The sequence below is a fragment of the Lissotriton helveticus genome, chromosome 1_1, assembly GCF_964261635.1.
Source record: "Lissotriton helveticus chromosome 1_1, aLisHel1.1, whole genome shotgun sequence".
In the NCBI taxonomy this organism is placed as follows: domain Eukaryota; kingdom Metazoa; phylum Chordata; class Amphibia; order Caudata; family Salamandridae; genus Lissotriton; species Lissotriton helveticus.
Window position 1 is genome coordinate 1,433,567,478 of NC_136057.1, and position 23,759 is coordinate 1,433,591,236.

Here is a 23,759-nt window from a genome sequence, read left to right on the forward strand (position 1 = left end):
AGCAAGCCCCTAAAATATTTTTCTATATATTTTTTCCCGGGACACTGATCTTCTGCTTAAAGTAAGAAACTATTCCTAGAGAACTAAGATTTCTATTTTTTTTAGATACTTTATAGACTTTATATAGACTTTAGCTGCCCGCTGGTATGTTCACAATATATTTTATGTGATGAAATGGTTTCGACTTTTTTTCTGTATAGCCATATTAAGAGCCATTTCATGTGTATTTCTCATATACCAACAAGCAATAATGCATAACAATGCGTGTTTACTTTTGCATTTAATTCATAGCTTAAGTGCATACAATATATATGACTGCAATTTTTCAGTATATTTGAAAATTTCAAAATGCATTTATGTATTTTGGGGTGGTAAGGTATACACTATACTCTATAGTATGTTGTACTATGTTATACTATGCATAGATTAGTAGATATGACCATAGTTAGCGTGGAGTGGGTGTCGTGTATTTCTATAGGTTCTGAATCGATCCCCCTATTCCTGACCCTATTCTGGTTAAACTACCTAGCTAGTTAACTAACAGTCAGCCCATGAGGCAAGAAATCCCCCATGATGCAGATACCGTTATCTGACGCAGTCACACTACGGCACAGGAACGTGTTATCTGATTAGGTCATAACGCTTGAGATCTAATTAGACAAGCGACATTCCTCCAGCCCCTGATAAGGCATACGACGTTCTCATAACAAATCAAACCTATGACAACCTGGATAATCCGTGCGGCCATTGTTTTGATTTCACAGAGAATTTTAGTAAAGAATGTGCTAACGAGCAAGTCGTATGACATCTTTATTGACGTACCTATGTCCATCCTTACGTCAATCCCGGCACCTTTAAGGTATAAATATTGCCGACCTTGCCCTATGCAAACACACGCGTGGTGACAAGACGGAGCAGCCATACTTGCCGAAGCCGAGAGCAGAAGCAGACCCCGCAGGCAGCAGCCCCGCCTTCCTGACGCGCTGAGAGACGCGCTGCTATCTCAAGCCGAGAGACCCAGCACCGGCGCTTCTGGGCAGCCCTCGCAGGCAGCCTGGAATATCGAGAGCAGAGAAAGAGATACCATTCCTCATTCATCCTAAATTCCAGGTACAGAACTGAATAACCCCTCCTAGAGAATTCTTTAGTTATTCACTTGGCAAAAACAAACTTAACTTAAACTGTAACTTTCTATTCCCGCCCACGTATTAGACTTAGGTCAGGTACACGGGGTAGGCGTATTTAGAAACACCAGTTGAGCACGTTTAGTCAAATGTATATGTGTATGTAAATATATTTTAATCATTTTAAAACATCATATGGCTCAGAAACCATATAAATGTTTTTACAGTATTATTTTATACTATTGCTTTTAATGTATGCACTTTACTTAACTATAAGTATTGCAATAATATCGATCCATTTCTCTTGTACGAGAAAAGAGACTGATCAATAAATAACATCTTTTATTGAACACGCCCGTCTCTTCCTTTTCTCTACATTCTGATGAGACTAAGAATGCACGTACTGACTGAGTAAAATAATTGCCTTGTGCTCACACGACTCTTGAGATTGACTCTTGATTAGGGGAGAGCAAAGTTGTCATGTTCTATGGTTGTCAGAAACTAAATCCCTTCTTGTCTAATCAGGGGAGTTAATTCCTTCCTTGAACATTCGAGAAAGTTTCTAGCGAACTCTGAGCTTAGCTGGCAAACCCAAAAATTAAGTCTAGTATCGACAGTAGTAGACCTAGTTAACGTCTGGCCTAGGCCTTTACTGCTGTAGGTACTATTCCAATGCGCAGAGCCTATTGGGAAAATAGGAGCTACACTACAGCTACGCTACTTTGAATAGACCACATGAGAAACAGAATACAGACAGTATGTTAATCAGCATGTCATTGTCCAACTGGAACAGGAAGTGCACAAGTAGTATTTATTTTTGTGCAATGATTTTTTGTTGCTTATCTCTTATGCACAATATCAGAATTATGCTGCTTTTGACAGACCCAGACAGACCCAGACTTAGGCCCCCATTAGGATGGCGGGCGGACTTTGCCCGCCCGCCACCCTTGAGAAAAATGGGACCGCCCATGAGCTGAGCGGCAGTCCCGCACTGCATATTAGGATGTGCCCGCCACAGTGGTGAGCGCATCATCCATTTTTAACATTGTGGTGGGCGGTGCTCTCAGCACCGCCCACCACAATGCTAAAAATGCATGTATGCATTTGCATACACAAAGTGGCAGGCACCGCACAGTGCCTGCCGCATTGTGTATGCAAATGCAGGGGTACCCCCCATGTGCACCCCCACCCCCCTCTTCACCATGGGGGCCCACAGGGGGCCCCCGAAGTGAAGACCGCATGCCTTTCTGTGGTGGCATTGCCGCCACTGAAAGGCATCTGTTTAAGCCCATCATAATATGGCTCGCTGTGTCTAATAGACACCGCCACCATATTAAACGTCTTTCCGTCCGCCGCGGTGCCCCCGCCATCCTAATATGGCAGGGGGAATTTAGGCATGGATGGCGGGCGGATTGCCCCCACCAGGCTGGCGGTGGCTACCCCCAGCCTGGCGGGGGCAATCCGCCCGCCATCCTAATGGGGCCCTGAATTTAACAGCAGAACAATGTTTCCCAAGCATTTTGTTGCCAAACTGCTCTAGCATGAAGAGTCAGGACACAGCGATTAAAAGCCTAAACAACTGGAGTGTTAGTATACTGCCTCGTTACAGACAACATTCCAGAGAAAAACACAAGCTATAAGTTAAAGCAAATGCTACATCTGTACAATGCATTCTGAGAAACTGATTATAGACCAATTTTCTTTAGGTGGTGTACGTATGCCTCTTGTTAGACATAAATTATATGTACAGTCTTTATTGAAATGAACTGTCTCAGACTACCCGTAGATCAGGCATCAGCCATCTGAACTATCCCTTAATTTACAGTGCTCCATCTCCAACAAACAAGAGGCAAACGTTGCCACCAGTTTTGAGTTAAATGACTGAGGGCACCGACTGAACATATTAAAAACCTGTACATGTAGGACATGGTTGTTTAAATATAAAATGCAACAAATGTCATAAACCATCATGTTGCTGGCACTAACACCATCAGAAAAGATATGAAGATAATAAAATGACAAGCAGTGAAGGATATGGCCATTACTTACAACCACCTGTTGTGCCTTCCCAATAATGAAGAGTTGGTCAGACAGCAGAGAATACAAATAGCTGTTTTCTAGCAATACTCTGCAGTGGAGTCCAAGTCTGACCTGCATCCTAAGATGTCTGCTGAAGGACTGGCCCCCAACAGTCTTCAGTGAGTAATCATTCCTCCCGAGAAGCCTCTAACCACGCCCACATTGGAAAAATATCAGCCTGGGCCGAACATGAACAAAGAGGGTACAAAGGGATGAGCTACCTCCTGCCAGATGGGTGCACATTATCTGCAGCTCAAGGTTACCACGCTGAGCTTCAGCATCTCCAAACATGGGAGCAGAAGCTACACACTTGGGTAGGTATCCAGGCCAGAATGTCCTATTCATTAGTAAGTCAGAATCCAACCTTGAGCAGGGGAGGAAATAATAGCTGAATACAGTGTTCTGCTGAGGCATGCAATACAAATAATAAGACCTAGTTCAGACACAGCCTAATGGGCATTGCAAAATACAAAATGGAATCAGACTTGCTAACTGAGGCTTGCGTTTTACAAGGATAACTCAGTGGGTTTCATAACGTGAATGCAAATGAAACGTAATTTAGCCGCACACTGCTAACCTACTATGGTACAGAATAAGTATATAATAAGATTGGGGTTTTTCAAACCTAACAGCAACATGGGGCTTGTTTCATAATAGGTTCTGTGGGCAAAGTAGAGCACCTTATAATGAATCCTTCAAGAAATTGGCAACCAATGCAGCTTATGATAAGCCTTGGAGAACCTCACGAAAATTTACAAGGCCTTTCATCACTTTTGCGCTGCCATTGCTTCACTTTTTGTGATGCACCGACGTCGTACAAAATGCACCATGTTCCGCCCTATTTATAATGTGCACATCTAGGCAGATGCGTCACTTTGTGAATCCCTGCACCACATCATACCTATGCCAGGTATAATGTATGCAGGTTGGGTGTTACCCCACAAAATGCCTCATTGAGGTGGCGCATTGAAATCTATAAGACTTAAGTGCGCCACTTCTAGCAAGCTACTGCGTCTATATTTTATGCCTGCCTCACAGCAGGCATAAGACTGACGCAGGCCCTTTCACGTGGGGCTTAATGCATTTGAAAGGATACACTACTGGAGTTGCGCCTGTTTTCAGGGTATACAACGTTTATAACGAAACTTTTACAACGACATACCATTACAATGCAACTTTTACAACGCAAACTATTACAACACATTGCTCTGGGGGGCGCTATAGGATAGGGAATAGGTTGATTTACTATCCAATAACCTTCCCTACTATCCACGGGGACTGGAGTTGGAATAGTAAATTAAACTATTCACTATCCAGCGCCTAAAAGCATTATGCGTTGTAATGGTATGCGTTGTAAAAACTGCGTTGTAAAGGTAGGCGTTGTAAAAGTATGCGTTGTAACGTCATACATCTGTTTTCAGACAAACCCCAGCAATCGTCACTTTTGCGCCTAAAGATATGTCAGATATACTGACGTATCTGTAACTCCTTGCGACATGGAATGCCGTACATTAAATGCGGCGCATCCCTCCTGTCGCAAGGAGGATGCAGTGAAAACTGTTGCATCGCTGTTGTCGCGCAGCAATGCAACAGTTTTCATAAATGAGGCCTTACGTTTTTCGACGAGATCCATTCTGATGGAATCTTGCATTCTCTTTAATTGAAGTTGAAATTTGGTGAAGTACTCCTGTGTGTATTTGTAGATGTGGTAGTATATGATAACTAGGTCTTTCCTCCATGTTGATCTATCCCCAGTCGCCCACCACGGTACCCATACAAATTGGACAGTACCACGGGGTGCAAAATCTGCATCAGTAATTACCAGTAACGTGAGGTTGCAATCTACCACTCTTGTACAATTACGAGCTAAACCCCACAGATTGGGGAATTACCCAGGACCAAGATTTACCTGGCACTATTCCACATGGTATTCCCTTTTTCATGTGCTTTCATTCACAGACCGCAACCCTAAAGCACTTTAAATACATGTCAGTATTCTATTGGTGCCCCGACCTGGCTTTAGTTGTGGCTCTCTGGTTACACACACTCATCTACAGTGACCTCATTAACCAACTGAGCTTTCAGAACATAAAGAATACATTTCCCAAATATCATTTTAACATTTTTCTTTCCATTTAAATGGGTGGGGCATATTATCAAGGGCTTTATCTCCGCCGTAGCGGCACTATTCACCGCTAAAGCAGAGATAATGCCATTGCCCTATTAACAAGGCAGCCCTAACATGCATTAGCACATGTTTGCTGCCTTTTTAGTAACGCCTGGCTTTGCATCACTAATGAGATGCAAAGTAGGCATATCTTCTGGAAAGAACAGGGAAATTGATCGCTAACCGCACATTGCGGTATCAACAAGCCGGCCCAGACTACGCACAGCGATGAAAAAAGCTGCGCTAACCGCTGACATCGCCGAAAACTAACGTCTGAAAATTTTCCAACTTGTGCATAATGGGAGGTGGACTGTAAGGTTACATCCACTTCTCCCTATTATCAACATTTTACTCAGCACAATACTGACTTCGCTGGTTTTCAGGCGATATTGCTTTAAATCGCCGTATATCGAAGGTTTAACATCACCTGTTAGCAAATCGTTGTAAATTCGCCGCTAACACGGTGATGTGAACCGGCGATATACGGCGATAATGCAAATCGTAATATGCCCGATTTGCAATGATTACCGCGGCCCCTTGTTGATATCCCCAGTGTGTTTTATTTTATATGTATTCACTTGAAAGTGTAAGACAACAAAAAAGTTGGAGAATATTTTTTCTTTTCATATTTTTATGCATCTAAACCACTATATAATGTCAGAATACTTTGTAGTAGGATGTCATTAAGGCCCCATCTCCAGCGCAGGCCATTACAGATCGGCTAAAAAAAAAGACTGTCATGGAAGCCCAGCAACCCGTGCTAAGAAACACAGTGGTGGGGGAGGGGGGCTAAAGCCTTCCAGCCCAATGGGTGTTGTGCACCTGACTGTAGGCGACATCAAAATTCTTCCCAAGATCCAGATCCCTGTCATTAAAGATGTAACAAATAAAGAAAAATAGAAGACATGAATCCAGATGTAATTTGTCCCAACGTAAGTCACTGGGGCCTTTGACTCCACAACTGATGGTGGACCTAGAGCACGAGGAAGTCAACCTGACACCATCCACTCTACATCAACTGGTGCCTGCAGCTCAATCTGATCAGGCGATGCTTCCAGATCTGATCCCTCCTGTAGAACCGATTCCTCAGCCCTAGGATGATCGACCGTACCCTTAGTTTCTAACAACTGGGACAGATGCATCTCTCTCTGAATTCCATGTTCAGTATCTTTAAAAGCACCATGTTCCCATCAGGTGCACCAGCTGGCCTCATGGCTCCAATGTCCTTTTCCTCAAGATCCTTATCAAAGGCCTATTGTCCAGCGCCTTTCACTACGTTCCAATTGATGACGCAGTTGAACTGGACAACTCTGACTCTTGCACTGACGCCAAAGACAAAACCTCCTCCTCCTCTTGTCATTCCTTCCTCTTCACCATCCATGCCAGAACTGGCTCTAAAATCACTTAATACTACCTATCTCCTTTGCATATATGTCCATGACTTATTGTATTCTGCAGTGATCACCAACTTACGATAAGTTGGCTCACTTTACAGAGCTGTTAGGAGTTAAACAACCATCTGAGGGCTAGTTTAACAATGCAGCATATGTAAAGCAGACTCAGTGACAAGAGCAATGGGAGCATTGATTTCTGCCTGGTTGAGCAATTCAGGTTTCTCTCAAGATGTCCAAACTACATTAATGGACTCACCATTTGATGAATCTAGACACTTTGCTGCTAGAGCAAACTCAGCACTGAAAAGATATAAAGATAGTATGGCCACAGCTAGATCTCTTGGCCTACAATCCCAATCTAGAGAGTTTAAGAGGTTTCAGGGATTCAGTAGAGGCTTTTCCTTTTGAGGGTGCAAACAACAGCACAACAGCAGCAACAACAAGAGGCAAATTGCTTCTACAGACAGTACAGGGAACGTGTCAGAGGAAGACAGACTGCCCTACGTCTTCCTTTCTCCTATTCCTCCTCCTCCCCTTCTGTAGCCACTGCATTATTGGAACACAATCTACCCTTTCCACAAATGTGTACATTACCTCAGACCTTTGGGTTTTGCACATTTTGGATAGGAGGCCTGCCCTACCCTTCCAGGATACACACACTCCTATTTCCCTCACTATTTTCCTGAATACCATTAATGTGTCCTTCAACAAGAAGTCCAATCTTTACTCCTAAAGGGCACAGTGGAGATGGTTCCAGAGCAGGAAAGGGTCCAGGCATGCTCCCCTCCCTGTACTTCCTGACCCCTAAAAATGGTGCAGGTCTCGATCCCAGACCTCAAGCTTTTGAACTGGTTCCTTAAAAGGCAAAGTTCAAAATGCTGTACCTAGCTCAAGTTTATCTGGACTGGAATCGGAAGACTGGATGGTGGCTTTCTAACTGCAGGATACCTATATCCACATCACTCTCCTATAGTCTCTAGTCTCACAGGAAACAGTCAGATCTGAACATTACCAGTTATAAGTTCTTCCATTTGGCCTCACTTCTGCACTTTGAGTTCTCACAATGGCAATGACAATGATTGTAGCCCATCTCAGATGGTCGGGAATTACAGTATTCCCTTGCTTTGATGAATGGCTTCTCAAGGCAAGTTTGCCTGAGATGGTGTCACACCACTTGTGAACAACTCAGCTGTTTTTTGATCTGGACTTTTCAATCCACAAGCCCAAATGTCACATTTTGCCCTCTCATTGCATCCTGTTTATAAGGGCAGTACTGGACACCACAAAGAGTAGAGCCTTTCTAGCTCCTTACAGGATTCAAGATATTTAGGCTATCAATTTGATGTTTCAGAATGAATCGATCTTCCCAGTCCTACGGTCTTATGCCTGCTCAGTCTGCAAGCCTCCTGCATTTTTTTGGCCCACCTATGTACCTGGTGTATGAGAACCCTACAGTGGTGCCTCCTCAGGCAGTGGTTCCAACTCAATGGAGATCTACAAGCCTGTAACAAAATCTCCAGGTATACTGCAGCAGATCTTCATTGGGTGAGTGGGAGCTACAACCTTTTTCAAGGGAAGCCGTTTCACCATGTTGCTCCAGTGGGAATAGTAATCATGCTTGCCTGAACCCTAGGGTATGGTGCTCATCTGGAGGGACTGGAATCAGAGGCTTCTGGTCCTCAGAAGAACAGATTCTACACGTCAATCTTTTGGAAATGTGGGTTGTATGTCTGGTTCTTAAGGCCTTCTTCTCTTACCTTTGCAGACAGTCTGTACAGAACTTGACAGATAACAGGACCCCGATGTGGTACATCAACCAGCAATGGGTCATCTCTTCTCTGCAGAAAAACTTTACGACTCTAGTCCTAGGACTCAGATTTAGGTAGTAGCAAATCACTTGCCAGAGTGCTGTACATGCAAGTGGGCACTCTCAGCTGGGCAGCATATTGCTGACCATGAGTGGCGCCTCCACCCAGATGTAGTCCGGGAAATCTTCCAGTTGTGGGGGACTTCTCGAAAAAGACCAGTATGCCACTCTGAAGAACAATCACTGCTTGAAATTCTGAGCCCACCGACGGGGGCAATTTATGGCTCCATTGAAGACACGAGGAGCCATGTGTGACACAGAGGTGGATCCAGCACTCCCTCATGGAGTGAGAGAGCTATCAAAAAGTTTCTGGATCCAAACTGATGCTTGGGATATTCAAAAGGTGAGTACTCTACAGGTAGATACTGTATCACCAGAAAAAGCATAACAGTAGGTAAGTAACTTGTTCTTTAAAACCAAAATACCACTGAAATTCGCCAGTTTAATATGAAAGCCCCCTTCTGTGTTATTTTAATTGGTGTTTGAGTGCCAGAGTCCTGTAATGGCAGCTGCAACATTTCGCCTCTTGTGGCAGCCAGACAATCAGAGTTCTTGCTCGCGCTGGCCCACTTTTGATGCCACAGGCTCAGCTAATAAGAATGCTTTGTTTGTTGTATTTTTCCCACTAGAGTCCTGAGACTTTAGATATCACTATTTTTTAAACCTTAATTTCTCTAAAACGACTGAACAGATGTACTCCAAATCTCAAAAACGCATGCTTTCTGGGTAAAGATCTACGTTGCAGCCAGATTTGGTTGTAAGTATGTTTAGCCATTCCTTTGGTATCGTTGTCTAATGTTCCCCATGAAAATTGCAAAATTGCACAGGGAAAATTTTTTGGGGGGCCTGAGGTGAATGAACTTGTTAGAAGGGAAAGTTTTGTGAACATACGTCAAACAGCATCAAAGTTATTAGTAAAATGGTAAACGTTCTTACTATGGAAACTCTGACTTAATTATAACTCCACAGTGGCAATCACCTCTTTTTGAAAACAAATAACATATATCTATCTATATCTATCTATCTATAAATCTATAACCATCCATATCTATCTATATCTATCTATATATATATATTTATATATACGTATATATACATCAAGTAAGTACTTTGGTTGCGCTGTTCTTGCAGTCACTGATTAAACAGCATGCGCCTATAGTGATACGCTGGTTGTGCAGTCACAATTTAACACAGCTTGCGCCTCTTAGTGATTGGTGGCGGTTCGGCGTATTCCCAAGAACATTGAGAGAGTCCACAAGATTTGCCACTGCTTACGCCGAACTACTTCAGGAAGGGGACTTTACAGTGCGAGTGGCCTCGCACCCTAAATATGACTCCAAAACCTTCTTTGCAGAAAGAACTAGGTCCACGCAGGCCCACAGGAAAACTTTAATTTATTTTCAGCAGCTCAGGATCGGCATGACCGGTTTCGGCTCCTATGCCTTTCTCAAATGCCTTTCTCCCTCTAATTACCTGCTGTCCACTTTTGAATACAGAGTGCCCCGCTTCGATTGGTGCAGGCACCCTGAAGGATGGGGAAAGTCTCCTGAACTCGGTGCTCCCGGACTCGGTGCTCCAAGTTCAGCTGCTGCAGGTACATTCGTGCAAGTGCTCCCCCTAGTGGGCCGTGCCTGCAGCTTCACTTCTCCTTCCCTGATGTTTTCGTGGTGAAAACTGTAGGCATTCCTGGGTCTTTCATCCAGACACCAAATCCCATAAGGCACCTTGACGCACTTCCATCAAGTAAGTACTTGGTTGCGCTGTTCGTGCAGTCACTGATTAAACAGCATGCGCCTATAGTGATATGCTGGTTGTGCAGTCACAATTTAACACAGCTTGCACCTCTTAGTGATTGGTGGCGGTTCGGCGTATTCCCAAGAACATTGAGAGAGTCCACAAGATTTGCCACTGCTTACGCCGAACTACTTCAGGAAGGGGACTTTACAGTGCGCGTGGCCTCGCACCTAAATATGACTCCAAAACCTTCTTTGCAGAAAGAACTAGGTCCACTCAGGCCCACAGGAAAACTTTCATTTATTTTCAGCAGCTCAGGATCGGCATGACCGGTTTCGGCTCCTATGCCTTTCTCAAATGCCTTTCTCCCTCTAATTACCTGCTGTCCACTTTTGAATACAGAGTGCCCCGCTTCGATTGATGCAGGCACCCTGAAGGATGGGGAAAGTCTCCTGAACTCGGTGCTCCCGGACTCGGTGCTCCAAGTTCAGCTGCTGCAGGTACATTTGTGCAAGTGCTCCCCCTAGTGGGCCGTGCCTGCAGCTTCACTTCTCCTTCCCTGATGTTTTCATGGTGAAAACTGTAGGCATTCCTGGGTTTTTCATCCAGCCACCAAATCCCATAAGGCACCTTGATGCCCTTCCATCAAGTAAGTACTTTGGTTGCGCTGTTCGTGCCGTCACTGAATAAACAGCATGCGCCTATAGTGATACGCTGGTTGTGCAGTCACAATTTAACACAGCTTGCGCCTCTTAGTGATTGGTGACGGTTCGGCGTATTCCCAAGAACATTGAGAGAGTCCACAAAATTTGCCACTGCTTACGCCAAACTACTTCAGGAAGGGGACTTTACAATGCGCGTGGCCTCGCACCTAAATATGACTCCAAAACCTTCTTTGCAGAAAGAACTAGGTCCACGCAGGCCCACAGGAAAACTTTCATTTATTTTCAGCAGCTCAGGATCGGCATGACCGGTTTCGGCTCCTCTGCCTTTCTCAAATGCCTTTCTCCCTCTAATTACCTGCTGTCCACTTTTGAATACAGAGTGCCCCACTTCGATTGGTGCAGGCACCCTGAAGGATGGGGAAAGTCTCCTGAACTCGGTGCTCCCGGACTCGGTGCTCCAAGTTCAGCTGCTGCAGGTACATTCGTGCAAGTGCTCCCCCCAGTGGGCCGTGTCTGCAGCTTCCCTTCTCCTTCCCTGATGTTTTCGTGGTGAAAACTGTAGGCATTCCTGGGTCCTTCATCCAGCCACCAAATCCCATAAGGCACCTTGACGCACTTCCATCAAGTAAGTACTTTGGTTGCGCTGTTCGTGCAGTCACTGATTAAACAGCATGCGCCTATAGTGATACCCTGGTTGTGCAGTCACAATTTAACACAGCTTGCGCCTCTTAGTGATTGTTGGCGGTTCGGCGTATTCCCAAGAACATTGCGAGAGTCCACAAGATTTGCCACTGCTTACGCCGAACTACTTCAGGAAGGGGACTTTACAGTGCGCGTGGCCTCGCACCTAAATATGACTCCAAAACCTTCTTTGCAGAAAGAACTAGGTCCACGCAGGCCCACAGGAAAACTTTCATTTATTTTCAGCAGCTCAGGATTGGCATGACCGGTTTCGGCTCCTATGCCTTTCTCAAATGCCTTTCTCCCTCTAATTACCTGCTGTCCACTTTTGAATACAGAGTACCCCGCTTCGATTGGTGCAGGCACCCTGAAGGATGGGGAAAGTCTCCTGAACTCGGTGCTCCCGGACTCGGTGCTCCAAGTTCAGCTGCTGCAGGTACATTCGTGCAAGTGCTCCCCCCAGTGGGCCGTGTCTGCAGCTTCACTTCTCCTTCCCTGATGTTTTCGTGGTGAAAACTGTAGGCATTCCTGGGTCCTTCATCCAGCCACCAAATCCCATAAGGCACCTTGACGCACTTCCATCAAGTAAGTACTTTGATTGCACTGTTCGTGCAGTCACTGATTAAACAGCATGCGCCTATAGTGATACGCTGGTTGTGCAGTCACAATTTAACACAGCTTGCGCCTCTTAGTGATTGGTGGCGGTTCGGCGTATTCCCAAGAACATTGAGAGAGTCCGCAAGATTTGCCACTGCTTACGCCGAACTATTTCAGGAAGGGGACTTTACAGTGCGCGTGGCCTCGCACCTAAATTTGACTCCAAAACCTTCTTTGCAGAAAGAACTAGGTCCACGCAGGCCCACAGGAAAACTTTCATTTATTTTCAGCAGCTCAGGATCGGCATGACCGGTTTCGGCTCCTATGCCTTTCTCAAATGCCTTTCTCCCTCTAATTACCTGCTGTCCACTTTTGAATATAGAGTGCCCCGCTTCGATTGGTGCAGGCACCCTGAAGGATGGGGAAAGTCTCCTGAACTCGGTGCTCCCGGACTCGGTGCTCCAAGTTCAGCTGCTGCAGGTACATTCGTGCAAGTACTCCCCCCAGTGGGCCGTGCCTGCAGCTTCACTTCTCCTTCCCTGATGTTTTCGTGGTGAAAACTGTAGGCATTCCTGGGTCCTTCATCCAGCCACCAAATCCCATAAGGCACCTTGACGCACTTCCATCAAGTAAGTACTTTGGTTGCGCTGTTCGTGCAGTCACTGATTAAACAGCATGCGCCTATAGTGATACGCTGGTTGTGCAGTCACAATAGACTTTGACATACAACAAATGATGTACTACACTTTAAACATTGTTTTGAATTTGAATTTTATTATTAATTTTCAATTTTCAGCAAATTTCAGCATAATAATTCATGTTTGCTCCATTCTACCCATCATTTAAAAATACGTTAAAAATACGCTACAATTTCTCTAAAAACTGTGTAACTGTTTTTGACAATGAAATCACAAAATTAATCCTGTAAAATGATAACTGTCTGACATAGGTGTAATTTTGCAATGGACTACATGTCCCAGAATTCATGGGCATGTTTGAAACAGGAAATAGTATTTATTTGTGTATAAAAGTAGTGCCACCTACCGTGAACAAGGTCGTCAGGCTGAAACGCGTTGGTGTGTCAGACTAGGCACCAATTAAATCTTTGAAAACTGCAAGTTGCTGAGTGCGGCGTCCTTTGTGTAAAAATTAACCTTGGCCCCTGGTCTGGCCCAACGCCGGCACCCGCTGATGTGCGATCCTGCCTTTCCTTGACCACATTGGGACAAACAATATATATATATATATATATATATATATATATATATATATATATATATGAACACTGACTCCAGTTATAAATAAAATAGATTCTCTTTTATTTTGGTCATTTCAGTTCTTTAGGTAACGTGTTTCGCCTGTATATTTTTCCTACTGGGGGTTGCCAGTAGGCAGTTATTGTTACAACCTAGTTTCCATAGGAAGAGATCATTTTCAGGTGCCTATATCTTTTGCGCCGCTTGATGAATCTCCATGAAATTTTTCCCCAAAAATGTGCCAGTTTCTTCAGAAGGATTAGGAAAAGTTTCGGAGCGATTCCTCGAGTGGGGGTCAAGAAAAAGGCGGACCCAAAACATTCCCAAGTTAATTACTGGTGACTTAGAACAAGCCTACTGCCGAACCACTGGACGCAATAACACCAAATTTGACAGGAAGATAGATCTTGGTCCACGGATCATGCTTTTTAGTGATTTGGTGTAAGCAGTTAGGGAGATATTAACAACTGTGTTATCTGGGGACGCAGATAGTTCGTGGATCCACCCGGGATATAGCCGCAAATCTGAAGGTGAAAGGAAGGCCCTGATTGGTGGGTGCAACTTGAAAGAAAAGTTGCACCTATCATTTTGTTTCCAGTGTGCTGAAAATACACCATAAAACAATAGAAGAGAGCAGGATACAGGTATCCTGACCCCAGAGGATGCATTGAGGGGTCCCTGAATGACCTTTATGGCCCTAAAATTGTGTTTAAAAGAAAAAACAACACAGAAATGTACTAATTGCGGATCCACTGCAAATTTTGGCTCAGCAGAAACAATTCACATTGAAATACACTAATAAAATCAAACGTTACAAGGATGGTTTAGTTACACTGACTTTTAAATTCAGCAGTTAAAGTTATACTTATAGTTATACTTATCTTAAGAAACTGCAACTTATGTCATTAAGTAACTTAAGGCAACAACTCATATTTTCTTAACATAAGTATAACTATAACAGATGAATTGTTATGGTTTTGTATAAATAAAAAAGCAAGATATATTACCGGAGCGAGACAGAGATATCTCTTTCTCTCTCTCTCTCTCATTTTCTCCCTATCCACCCCCCCCCCCCACCATGTACTGAAGCCTGATAGACACTGGGAACAACATCAAGATGTCATATTTTTTTTCCAAGGTTCGGACGAGGCACCTGAAGGGAGCATTCGCAAGTTTGTCAGCCACAAGACATGCAGGAGCTCTCTGAAGCTTGAAGATGGAAAGAGCTATCTGATCTGGGGTGTGAACACTGACTTGTGGACTCAGAAGGATGGGTAAGGAAATTCTGGAAACAAATATTCATCTAGTAACGTTATCAAGCAGTGTTAGGGGAATCAATGGATGAAGCTCTGTCATTGTAAACTATTCTGGAGATCACCTGCAAAAAAAAGATTGTGACATCAAACAGGGGCCTTTGAATCTAATCAGCAGTGGTCGGTGTAGGTAACATCGGTGGGGGCGGTGGGGCCGTGTAATGGGGATTTCGAGGGACGATGCAGAGGGAACATTATTTATTTATTTAATTTTCCCTCTGCGTCGTCCCTTGAAATCCTTCTTGCCCAGCCCCATTGCTCCACCACTGTTATCCGCACGGACCCCGGCGGAATCTACTGTGAGATTACAAACAGTCCACACCTGCTGTCCAAATATAAGGTGGAATTTCATAGGGAACCCTAATCCAGAGTCGGGCTGGCACAAAAAAATTGGCCTGGGCACCAAAATGAAAGTGGCCCCCGTTAGTGATTTAGAAAGCTAAAAATGTGGCCCATGTTTGCAAACTGGGGAACCTTCGAACTTGTAATGACACGCTATGTGAGTGTTTTGCAATTTATGAAAGACTCCATGGGTTTGAGCTTGCTGCAGGCAATGCTTGAATTCATATTAGCGAACTCAACAATAAAAACCGTCCTAGAGGACCATAAAAAGGGCCCATATATAGCCAAAAAAAAGCCCACTCATTGACCTGTCACAGCAGCCCATCAGGCACTCTCTGATAGCCCTAAACGCCAGCCTCACCCCCAATCCCCCCTGCATGCTGCTTGAAAACACTGGGGGAACACACAAGGCCCGAACTTGTATCAAAATACATTGTAAGTATACACAGGAGACCCACTACTGTAACTGTAGACAGTGACACTAAACAGCAAACTCCCTGAAAACACAATGTGAAATAACTCTGGATCCACCTTCGAGAACACTATTGTGAGTGATTGCATGGAGATATCCCTGCTTTCCCTCAAACAGCGTGAAACTAATGGAGCATCCAGTGCTATGCTCCTGTGTGAAATTAAACAGGAATCTCCACTGCCCACCTCGGTTCACTATGATTACACAGTAAGGGCCTCCAATGCCAACCAAAAACACTGCAGAAGCACCCAATGTGTCAGATAACACAGGGCCCCATACACTACGAGAATACACAGCAGTTACACTGCTCTCCTGATGCAGTGAGAGATTACACATGGCCCCCACTGCTATTCAAATACAGGTGCAGCACTGCTCTACTAATGCAGTGTGAGATTACACATGGCCCCCACTGCTATTCAAATACAGGTGCAGCACTGCTCTACTAATGCAGTGTGAGATTACACATGGCCCCCACTGCTATTCAAATACAGGTGCAGCACTGCTCTACTAATGCAGTGTGAGATTACACATGGCCCCCACTGCTATTCAAATATAGGTGCAGCACTGCTCTTCTAATGCAGTGTGAGATTACACATGGCCCCACTGCTATTCAAATACAGGTGCAGCACTGCTCTTCTAATGCAGTGTGAGATTACACATGACCCCCACTGCTATTCAAATACAGGTGCAGCACTGCTCTACTAATGCAGTGTGAGATTACACATGCCCCCACTGCTATTCAAATACAGGTGCAGCACTGCTCTTCTAATGCAGTGTGAGATTACACAAGGGCCCGAACACCATTCAAATGAAGTGTCAGATTACAATTGCCATTGTTCGACTGTGGTAATCCAGACATGTGAGGTTTCGAAAGCTTTCATTACTGCCCTATTATGTGTAATTACACTGCGCCCTCGAGTGATCTTTCTAAAATCATTACACTGGGACACTGTGTAACCATTAACACATTCGTGCACAATATTCTCCTACTTCCCCAAAGCAATTTGTGATTGGTATAACCGCCTTGTAAGTCTCTCCTAGATCACTAATCATGACACTTTAGTGCACACTATTCTCCAAAACAACTTCACAAACTCGAACTGAAATCTGTCTCATAGGTCTACCTGCTTACTAACATGACTAACATAGCTCTACTGGTTCTACTCACCTGAGTACTAATGCTGTCCCATCTGTCTTTACCTTTAGCACGCTAGCTTGGGATATTACAGAACTGACCACTGCCTTATTCCCCTCACACAATCCCCAGACCGGTCATGACAAGGTGGTTTTGTCACACACAAGCTACTTCGCTGCCACCCCACTACTTTACAGAACATCTCTCAATTAGTCCTCCTTTTTAAACCCGGTTGTACTGGTAACCTCCAAACAGCACTCCAGTTTCATTGTTTATTCCCCTGTACTTTAGAACTCTAGGATTGAACCCCACGCCGCTGCCTCAGACTAGCCACTTCATGGCCTTCCTCCTCCCTCTTCTAATTAGGGTGGAGACATGTGGTAATCCCATATTTCATGGGTTGGGAGGTGAGTTATGGTTTGGGGATTAATTTAGCCAAGGCTTCTTATTGCTTTTACTACTCTCTTTCTACTTCTCTCCTTTTCCCTTTTACTGTTTACTTTCTCCCTCCCATCCCCTTGTTGCCCCAAAGAAATAAAGTCCCACGCGAGCAGGTCTGCAAGGCAATCACCACAACCCCTATAAAGTCTTTTAGCCTACCAATCTGCCATGTGCAACGCTCCACAAAGTTTGCATTCACCTATTCACACAGGCATCACACACATTTCACTTTGCTCCAACGATGACAACCTATGCAACAAAATAAACTCATAATCACACATTCCAAACTAAATGATCAACTATGACCTAGCCACCAGCACACTCCCAAAAACGTGATGGCTGATATTAGAATCCTCTACTTGAACACCATAGGTCTCTCCCATCTGGTCAAATTGACAAAAATAGCTGACTATTGTAGTAAATTGAAAGGGGATGTTATCCTACTACAGGTAAACCACATCGAGTCCTCCAAGGATGCCAGATTCTATTGCCCCAGCGTTGCTGACACCCTAATCTCTCCTGCCATTGCCAAAAAAAATGGGATATTACCCTAATCGCAAAAGAAACCAGGCCTACCTTTTTTGTCTCACCAACATGACAGTTAGGGCCGCTAACTAATCACAGGATACTAGCAGGAAAGAAGGAGCTGGCAGTGATAAACATATGTGTCCCTAATGATAACTCAATCTCATTCCAGCAAGAGCTAGACAAACACATCTCAGAAATCCCTGAAACTATCGTAACCATTGTCTGGGGTGACTTTAACCACCCAATGGATGGCATCCTCGACAGGCTGTCTGCCCACAAGTTTCTAGGCAGCAAATCCCACAACCAAATGTTGCAAGAATAATAACCACTCTGACATATGGAGACTATTCAAACCTAGCGGTAGTGACTACACCTTTTAGTCAGCTACACACCATTCCTTCACTAGAAATAACTATATCCTCATAGTTAAATCCCTTATCCAGGCTTCCCTAACCCCTAAAATAGAACCTATATTAGTTAGTGACCATGCAAGCATCTCACCTTACTCTCGATCATAGACTGACCACCACCTCCCAGAATCTGGCGCCTCAGTGATGCAATTCTAGAAGATGAAACCTCTAAAACAAAAATTTTTGTAGCAATACAAACATTCCTACTGGAGAAGAAAGAGAGTAGCACTTTAGAGGCAGTCAGATGGAGGCAACGCTAAGGGGAACCTTGCTATCCATAGCGGGTGGGAGAAATAAGACCCTGAATGAACGCCTTGTATCCATGAGGCTTTAATCGGTGCCCTAAATGAATCTTATAGCATTCTGCTGGTTCCCAAGATATACCCAAACTGCGCAAACTACAATATGAATACAACCAAATACTAAGCACCCGTGCCCAGAAATGGATTAAAAAGACCGACACAGAAAAACGTACATCCAGAAAAAAAGCTGGTAAAACACTCACAAGCTATTTAAAATACTTTAAAAATAGAAGTGTAACCACTGCTATTAGAAACAAATCAACCCTCCCAGTGACATCTCACAAGAAGTTCTTAGAAGTATTCCACAATTACTACTCTGACCTTCACCCCCAAAAAAAACATATTAACCTGCTCGATTGAATATCATATTTGGCTCCAGATCTCTCCCCTCAACTTCCCCCTTAGACAGGGCCCTCCTCAATGCATCAATTTCTACAGAAGAAATACAGGTAGCAATTAAATCTCTAACACCCGGCAAAGCCCCAGGCCCCGATGGGTACACTGTATCCTTCTATGAAACATTCACCTCGATACTGACTAAACCTCTTCTCTCCCTATTTACTCATTCACCTCAACGTGCAGTGTATCTGGCTCTGCACTTGAAGCCACAATAGTGGTGATACTGAAAAAGGGGAAAGATATACTAGATGTCAAGAACTACAGGCCGATCTCTCTAATCAGTATTGACTGTAATATCTATGCCAAAATACTGCACCAAGGCTGGACAAAATACTCAAAAAACGTATTGCCTCAAGCCAAATGAGCTTACTGGAACGCAGACTGGCCTCCAACAATATCCGCATCTTTTGTCACTTCCTCGAAAATGCTCGCTCTGCATCCTCACCCACCATTGCTATGGCACTTGGCACGGAAAAAAGTTTTTGACAAGGTCTCTTGGACCCTTCTACTCAAGACTTTATGGAAATTCAACCTAGGTGAGAACTTTATCCATATGACGAAGGCCCTTTATGCCTCCCCATCTGCAAGTGTGAGAATAAATGGCCGCCTATCCGAGCCTTTTTCCACCAGCACAAGGTACAAGACAAGGGTGTCACCTCTCTCCACTCTTATTTCTACTAGTCATAGAGCCCCTGCTCCATTGCCTAAAAGCCAACAATAGTATTACGGATATTCAGTTTCAATCCTGTAGACAACTAGTCTCAGCCTATGCTGACAATGACCTGAACTTCACAGAAGATGTCAACATGGATATACCGCCAATCATGTCTGAAATTAATGACTACCTAAAAGTATCTGGCTACTCACTAAATCGTTCCAAAACAGAAATATTCCCTATGAACATTCACAGCACATCCTGGGCACTCTGGGCCTGCAATGCTCTCACATATTTTGGCATATGGTTTAGCAAGGCCCTCCATGAAACCATAATGATCAATAAAAAATAAAACCCTTTACTAAATCAATGACCTTTTAGCCTCCTGGTCTGCTAAAAGTTTACCCTTGTGGGTTAAAATAGATACAATAAGAATGATGATTGCTCCACTCATCAACTTCATCCCAAGCATGCTCCCCATAAAGCAATCATCTCAATTCCTCAAATCTGTGGATAAGGTTATCACAAAATTTCTATGTAAAGGAAAGAGGCCCAGAATAGCGGGGCTCACCCGAAGGAGGAATAAAAACAGCGCTACCTGACATTCATAGATACCAACTATCTTTTTTAGCAACACAAGGTTACTGGTGGTTCAAGGACTCCCTGGATTTCTATCCCCCTTGGCTCCAAATCAAAACACCTATTGCACCCTTTCCCACTTCAATCCACCCTAACGATACAAAACATCAACATTTTACCCATTCTCCACTCCTACCCCATAAGAGGCGACATGGCAACTGCTCTTCGTTGCATTGATAAAACATGCCCAAACGACTCATGGACTCTACTATAGCCTCCCTGTGGCAAGACCACAAATTCTAACTGGATGGGAAAACCTTGTTCTGAAAACTCTGGGCAGAAAAAAGCATTAACTGCATCGGCGATCTAGGCTCAATGACTAATCCTGATCCCTTCACTAAACTAAGCTCATGCAACGATCTGCCTCCGATCGAGTTCTGCAATTTCTTAAAACTTAAAATATGATCTAGATCTCACAAGAATCCCCACAAACCAGACCTACCTGACCTATTGAGGAACAATTTGTCTGTTTTATAGACTATAAAGCTGCTTTTGATGGTGTTAATAGAGGGAACCTGTGGGCTAAGCTAGTTGGGTGGAAAATAGCCCCAAACCTTTTGAATCAGCTAATCTTACTTCACTCTAAGACATGGGTCCAAATCAAGCTGGGGAGCGGCAATAGCCTTTCAAGAAGGATTCCAACCACGAACGGGCTAAAACAGGGCTGTGTTCTTGCTCCAACCTTTTTTTTTTTTTTTTTTTTTTTTTAAAACCTTTATTATGCAGTAAGGAATATACAAATACGGGCCTACAACCAGTCAGGCCGGCCACGACACAGTATGAGAGGCCAATGACTCCGGAAGGATGTTCTCCGGAATCAGCCAACAATATAGAAGCAATCAGTTCAGTCTGGAAAGGTTAAGTACGGCCATCGAGCAGGATCAAAGAAGGTTAATTTTATAATAAGGAGTATAGCAGGATCAATTGCAGTGTATGGATATCCGAGTTCCCATAGCGGGCCACGAAGCAAACAGCAAAACATAAGGGCATCAATACGGATAATCATCAGCAACAGTTTACATCAATCAGGATATGGACGCCATATATCAGAGCAGTACCCACCGTGGCTCGTCTCTTGTCTACCTATCACCCAGTTACATGTTTCAGACAGAACGGAGGAATCGGAATAGCAACAGTGAATATAATCATCCGCTATACTAACCTAAAGAAGAAAAAGAGGGGAGAAGGGAGGGAGGAAAAGGGAGAAATAATATAAGCAAGAAGGAGAGAACGCCGCGCCGATGCAAGCACCCCACAGCAATAAGCACGCGAAGAAAGTAAGGATATCGCCAGCAAGGTGGGCGTGTGAGTCGTAATAGCAATGTGACAAAACCGTAAGAAGGAGAACAACACACCTCCAGTTCCCACCCTCAATCGTACCATGGGAGACAAGCACAGACGCGGCCCTCCGATAAAGGGATACAAAAGAGCCATAGAACTAAGGAAAAGAAAACAGAGAAGAAGCCCCAGCCCACCCACCCCACCCTGCACCCCTGCAGAAGGCTACGGCCTACCCCCCCAGCAGCGTGCCTGTCGCCCTAAATCAGAACCCGAAATATAGAGAAGTCAAGAAGAGAGAGAGGAATAAAGAGGCAAAAAAGGGGGAAAGAAATCAAGAGGGGGGGAAGGAGACCATCAATCGAGTCATTCGGCACCAGCCCCCCGCCCACCCACACAATTATGCAGCGTCTAAACGAGATCGACACAATCTCAGGTATCATAAACTCTCAAAGGGATCATCCATATTATCATGATTGGGGGTCTGCCTCATCACAATCCGTTCACCGGTAGTCCTCAGACTACCGGTGGCCTTTCCTAGTCATCACTACCACACATGATATAGCAGTGGGAAGCAAACATTTCAAGATGGAGAGGCTACTCGATCGGAACAAAACAAGGCAAGGGTGTAGACCAGGGGGCCCCGGCAACCAGCAACAAAACAAGAATCTTTCTCTGCAGTCCGGAACTCTCAACAATGACACCAAGAGCAGCAAAAAACAGGAGTTCAGTCTCGCCGTATAAGAAAGCAGAGGCACCCCCGCAGTACAACAGCACGACCTCACCAAAGTAGATCGGAGCAGCAGTCCACAACGCTTCTCGAACACTCGAGCAGGATCGGGCCCCAACATGGAGCCCACGCCCTCGCACTCCACACTCACAACTGCCAGGAGATTCGGGGCCGCAGGCTTGCAGTCTTGTCGATGCACAGCGGTAGCACTCCTCGCAGCGATCGAGGGGGACGAAGCAGCGCCACCACGAAGTCGAGCCGCGTCCATGAAGAACGGTCCATCAAAGATGGCGGCGGACCGTATACCTTTCACAGGTGCACCGGGGGCCAAGGCCGCATGCAGAGACTGCAGGGCGGCAAGGACATCACCAATCGTGGGCTCACGCTCACATGACCAGGCCCCAGCGCACTCCGGCCACACAAGTCTGCCGCCCTGAGGAAATCCGTGTCCCAGGGCGTCGGCCGCCATTTTGCGGGTTCAGCTGCATCACCACCCTCCGCAACTCCCGGAGCGGGCTCTTAAACGAGGACACCCCTGGAGTTCACGCAGGCCCCAAGAATGGCAATCTTGGTGCAGAAAGATGCGCCACCAAATTCGGGGGGTCCGCCTGCGCCACCACCAGCGGGCATCATAAGCCGACTCCGGGCGCAGGGCTTCAAGATGGCCGGACGAGGCAGCAACGGGGGCATCCTCCTGGACGGTCTTCCCCCATCCACGGCGCGCCGCGCCCTACCACGGGGCCTCCCGGCCGCTGGACCGGGCCCGGTCAGTATCCACCGGAACAATCGCACAACGGCCTCTCACAGTCGGCCCTCTCTCCCGCCGGGGGCCGCCGCCGACACCACCACCCTGGGCGATCCACGCAGGCAAGGCTCCAGTCTCCACACCGCGAGGGCCTCGGACCAAGCAGGAGCACAGCTTCGGATTCACAGCACGCAGGAGCCCCCAGGCCAGACGGTGAGTACGAGCGTTGCTTCACGTTTCCGTTTCTTCCCGAGTGTGTCGTCTCGGGGCAGGATATTTGTCAGGATTTGCGTGTTGGCCAGGAAGGCTGACGGAGCCGAGCTACAGAGCGGCCATTGCGGTCACGAGCTTGGCTCCTCCCCCTGCTCCAACCTTTTTAACCTTTCTGTGTCAGACCTCTCAACTGAGCTGGATAATTGTCATCACCATGCCCCGAACTTGGATGTTCTGACACTTTCAAACTTGCCATTTTTCGACGACCTGATACTGATCAGCCGAACAAACCCCAGTCGGCCTACAGCATCTGATAAACATCACAAGCAATTTCGCCAAAAAGAACGTATTAAGCATAAACCATGAGATGTCCAAAATTATGGTATTCATTCAGCAAAGCACCAAGAATCAATTCAGATGACTGCTGGGGGGTAGGCAGCTGGAGACAGTTAAAAGTTATAAATACCTGGGAATAATTTTTGACAGTATGGATATGTCTCACAAACAAAAAGTGGCCTTCCAAGGAAGAGGAACCCTACTGGCTGTCACGCTAAAAAACATCAAACACAAAATAACTGGCCCTAATCTTATCT

At 45.2% G+C, this 23,759-nt stretch overlaps 1 protein-coding gene across 2 annotated transcripts in view; it reads left to right on the forward strand.

The window, feature by feature from the left end:
* LOC144826880 (A.superbus venom factor 1-like) overlaps nt 1–23,759 on the forward strand; it is a 1,649,148-nt gene that overhangs the window by 1,621,260 nt on the left and 4,129 nt on the right. For both annotated transcript variants that reach the window (XM_078685340.1, XM_078685347.1), the window contains one exon: nt 14,703–14,838. In XM_078685340.1, coding sequence (XP_078541466.1) covers nt 14,703–14,838 — 136 coding nt within the window. The remainder of the gene's footprint in view (nt 1–14,702; nt 14,839–23,759) is intronic.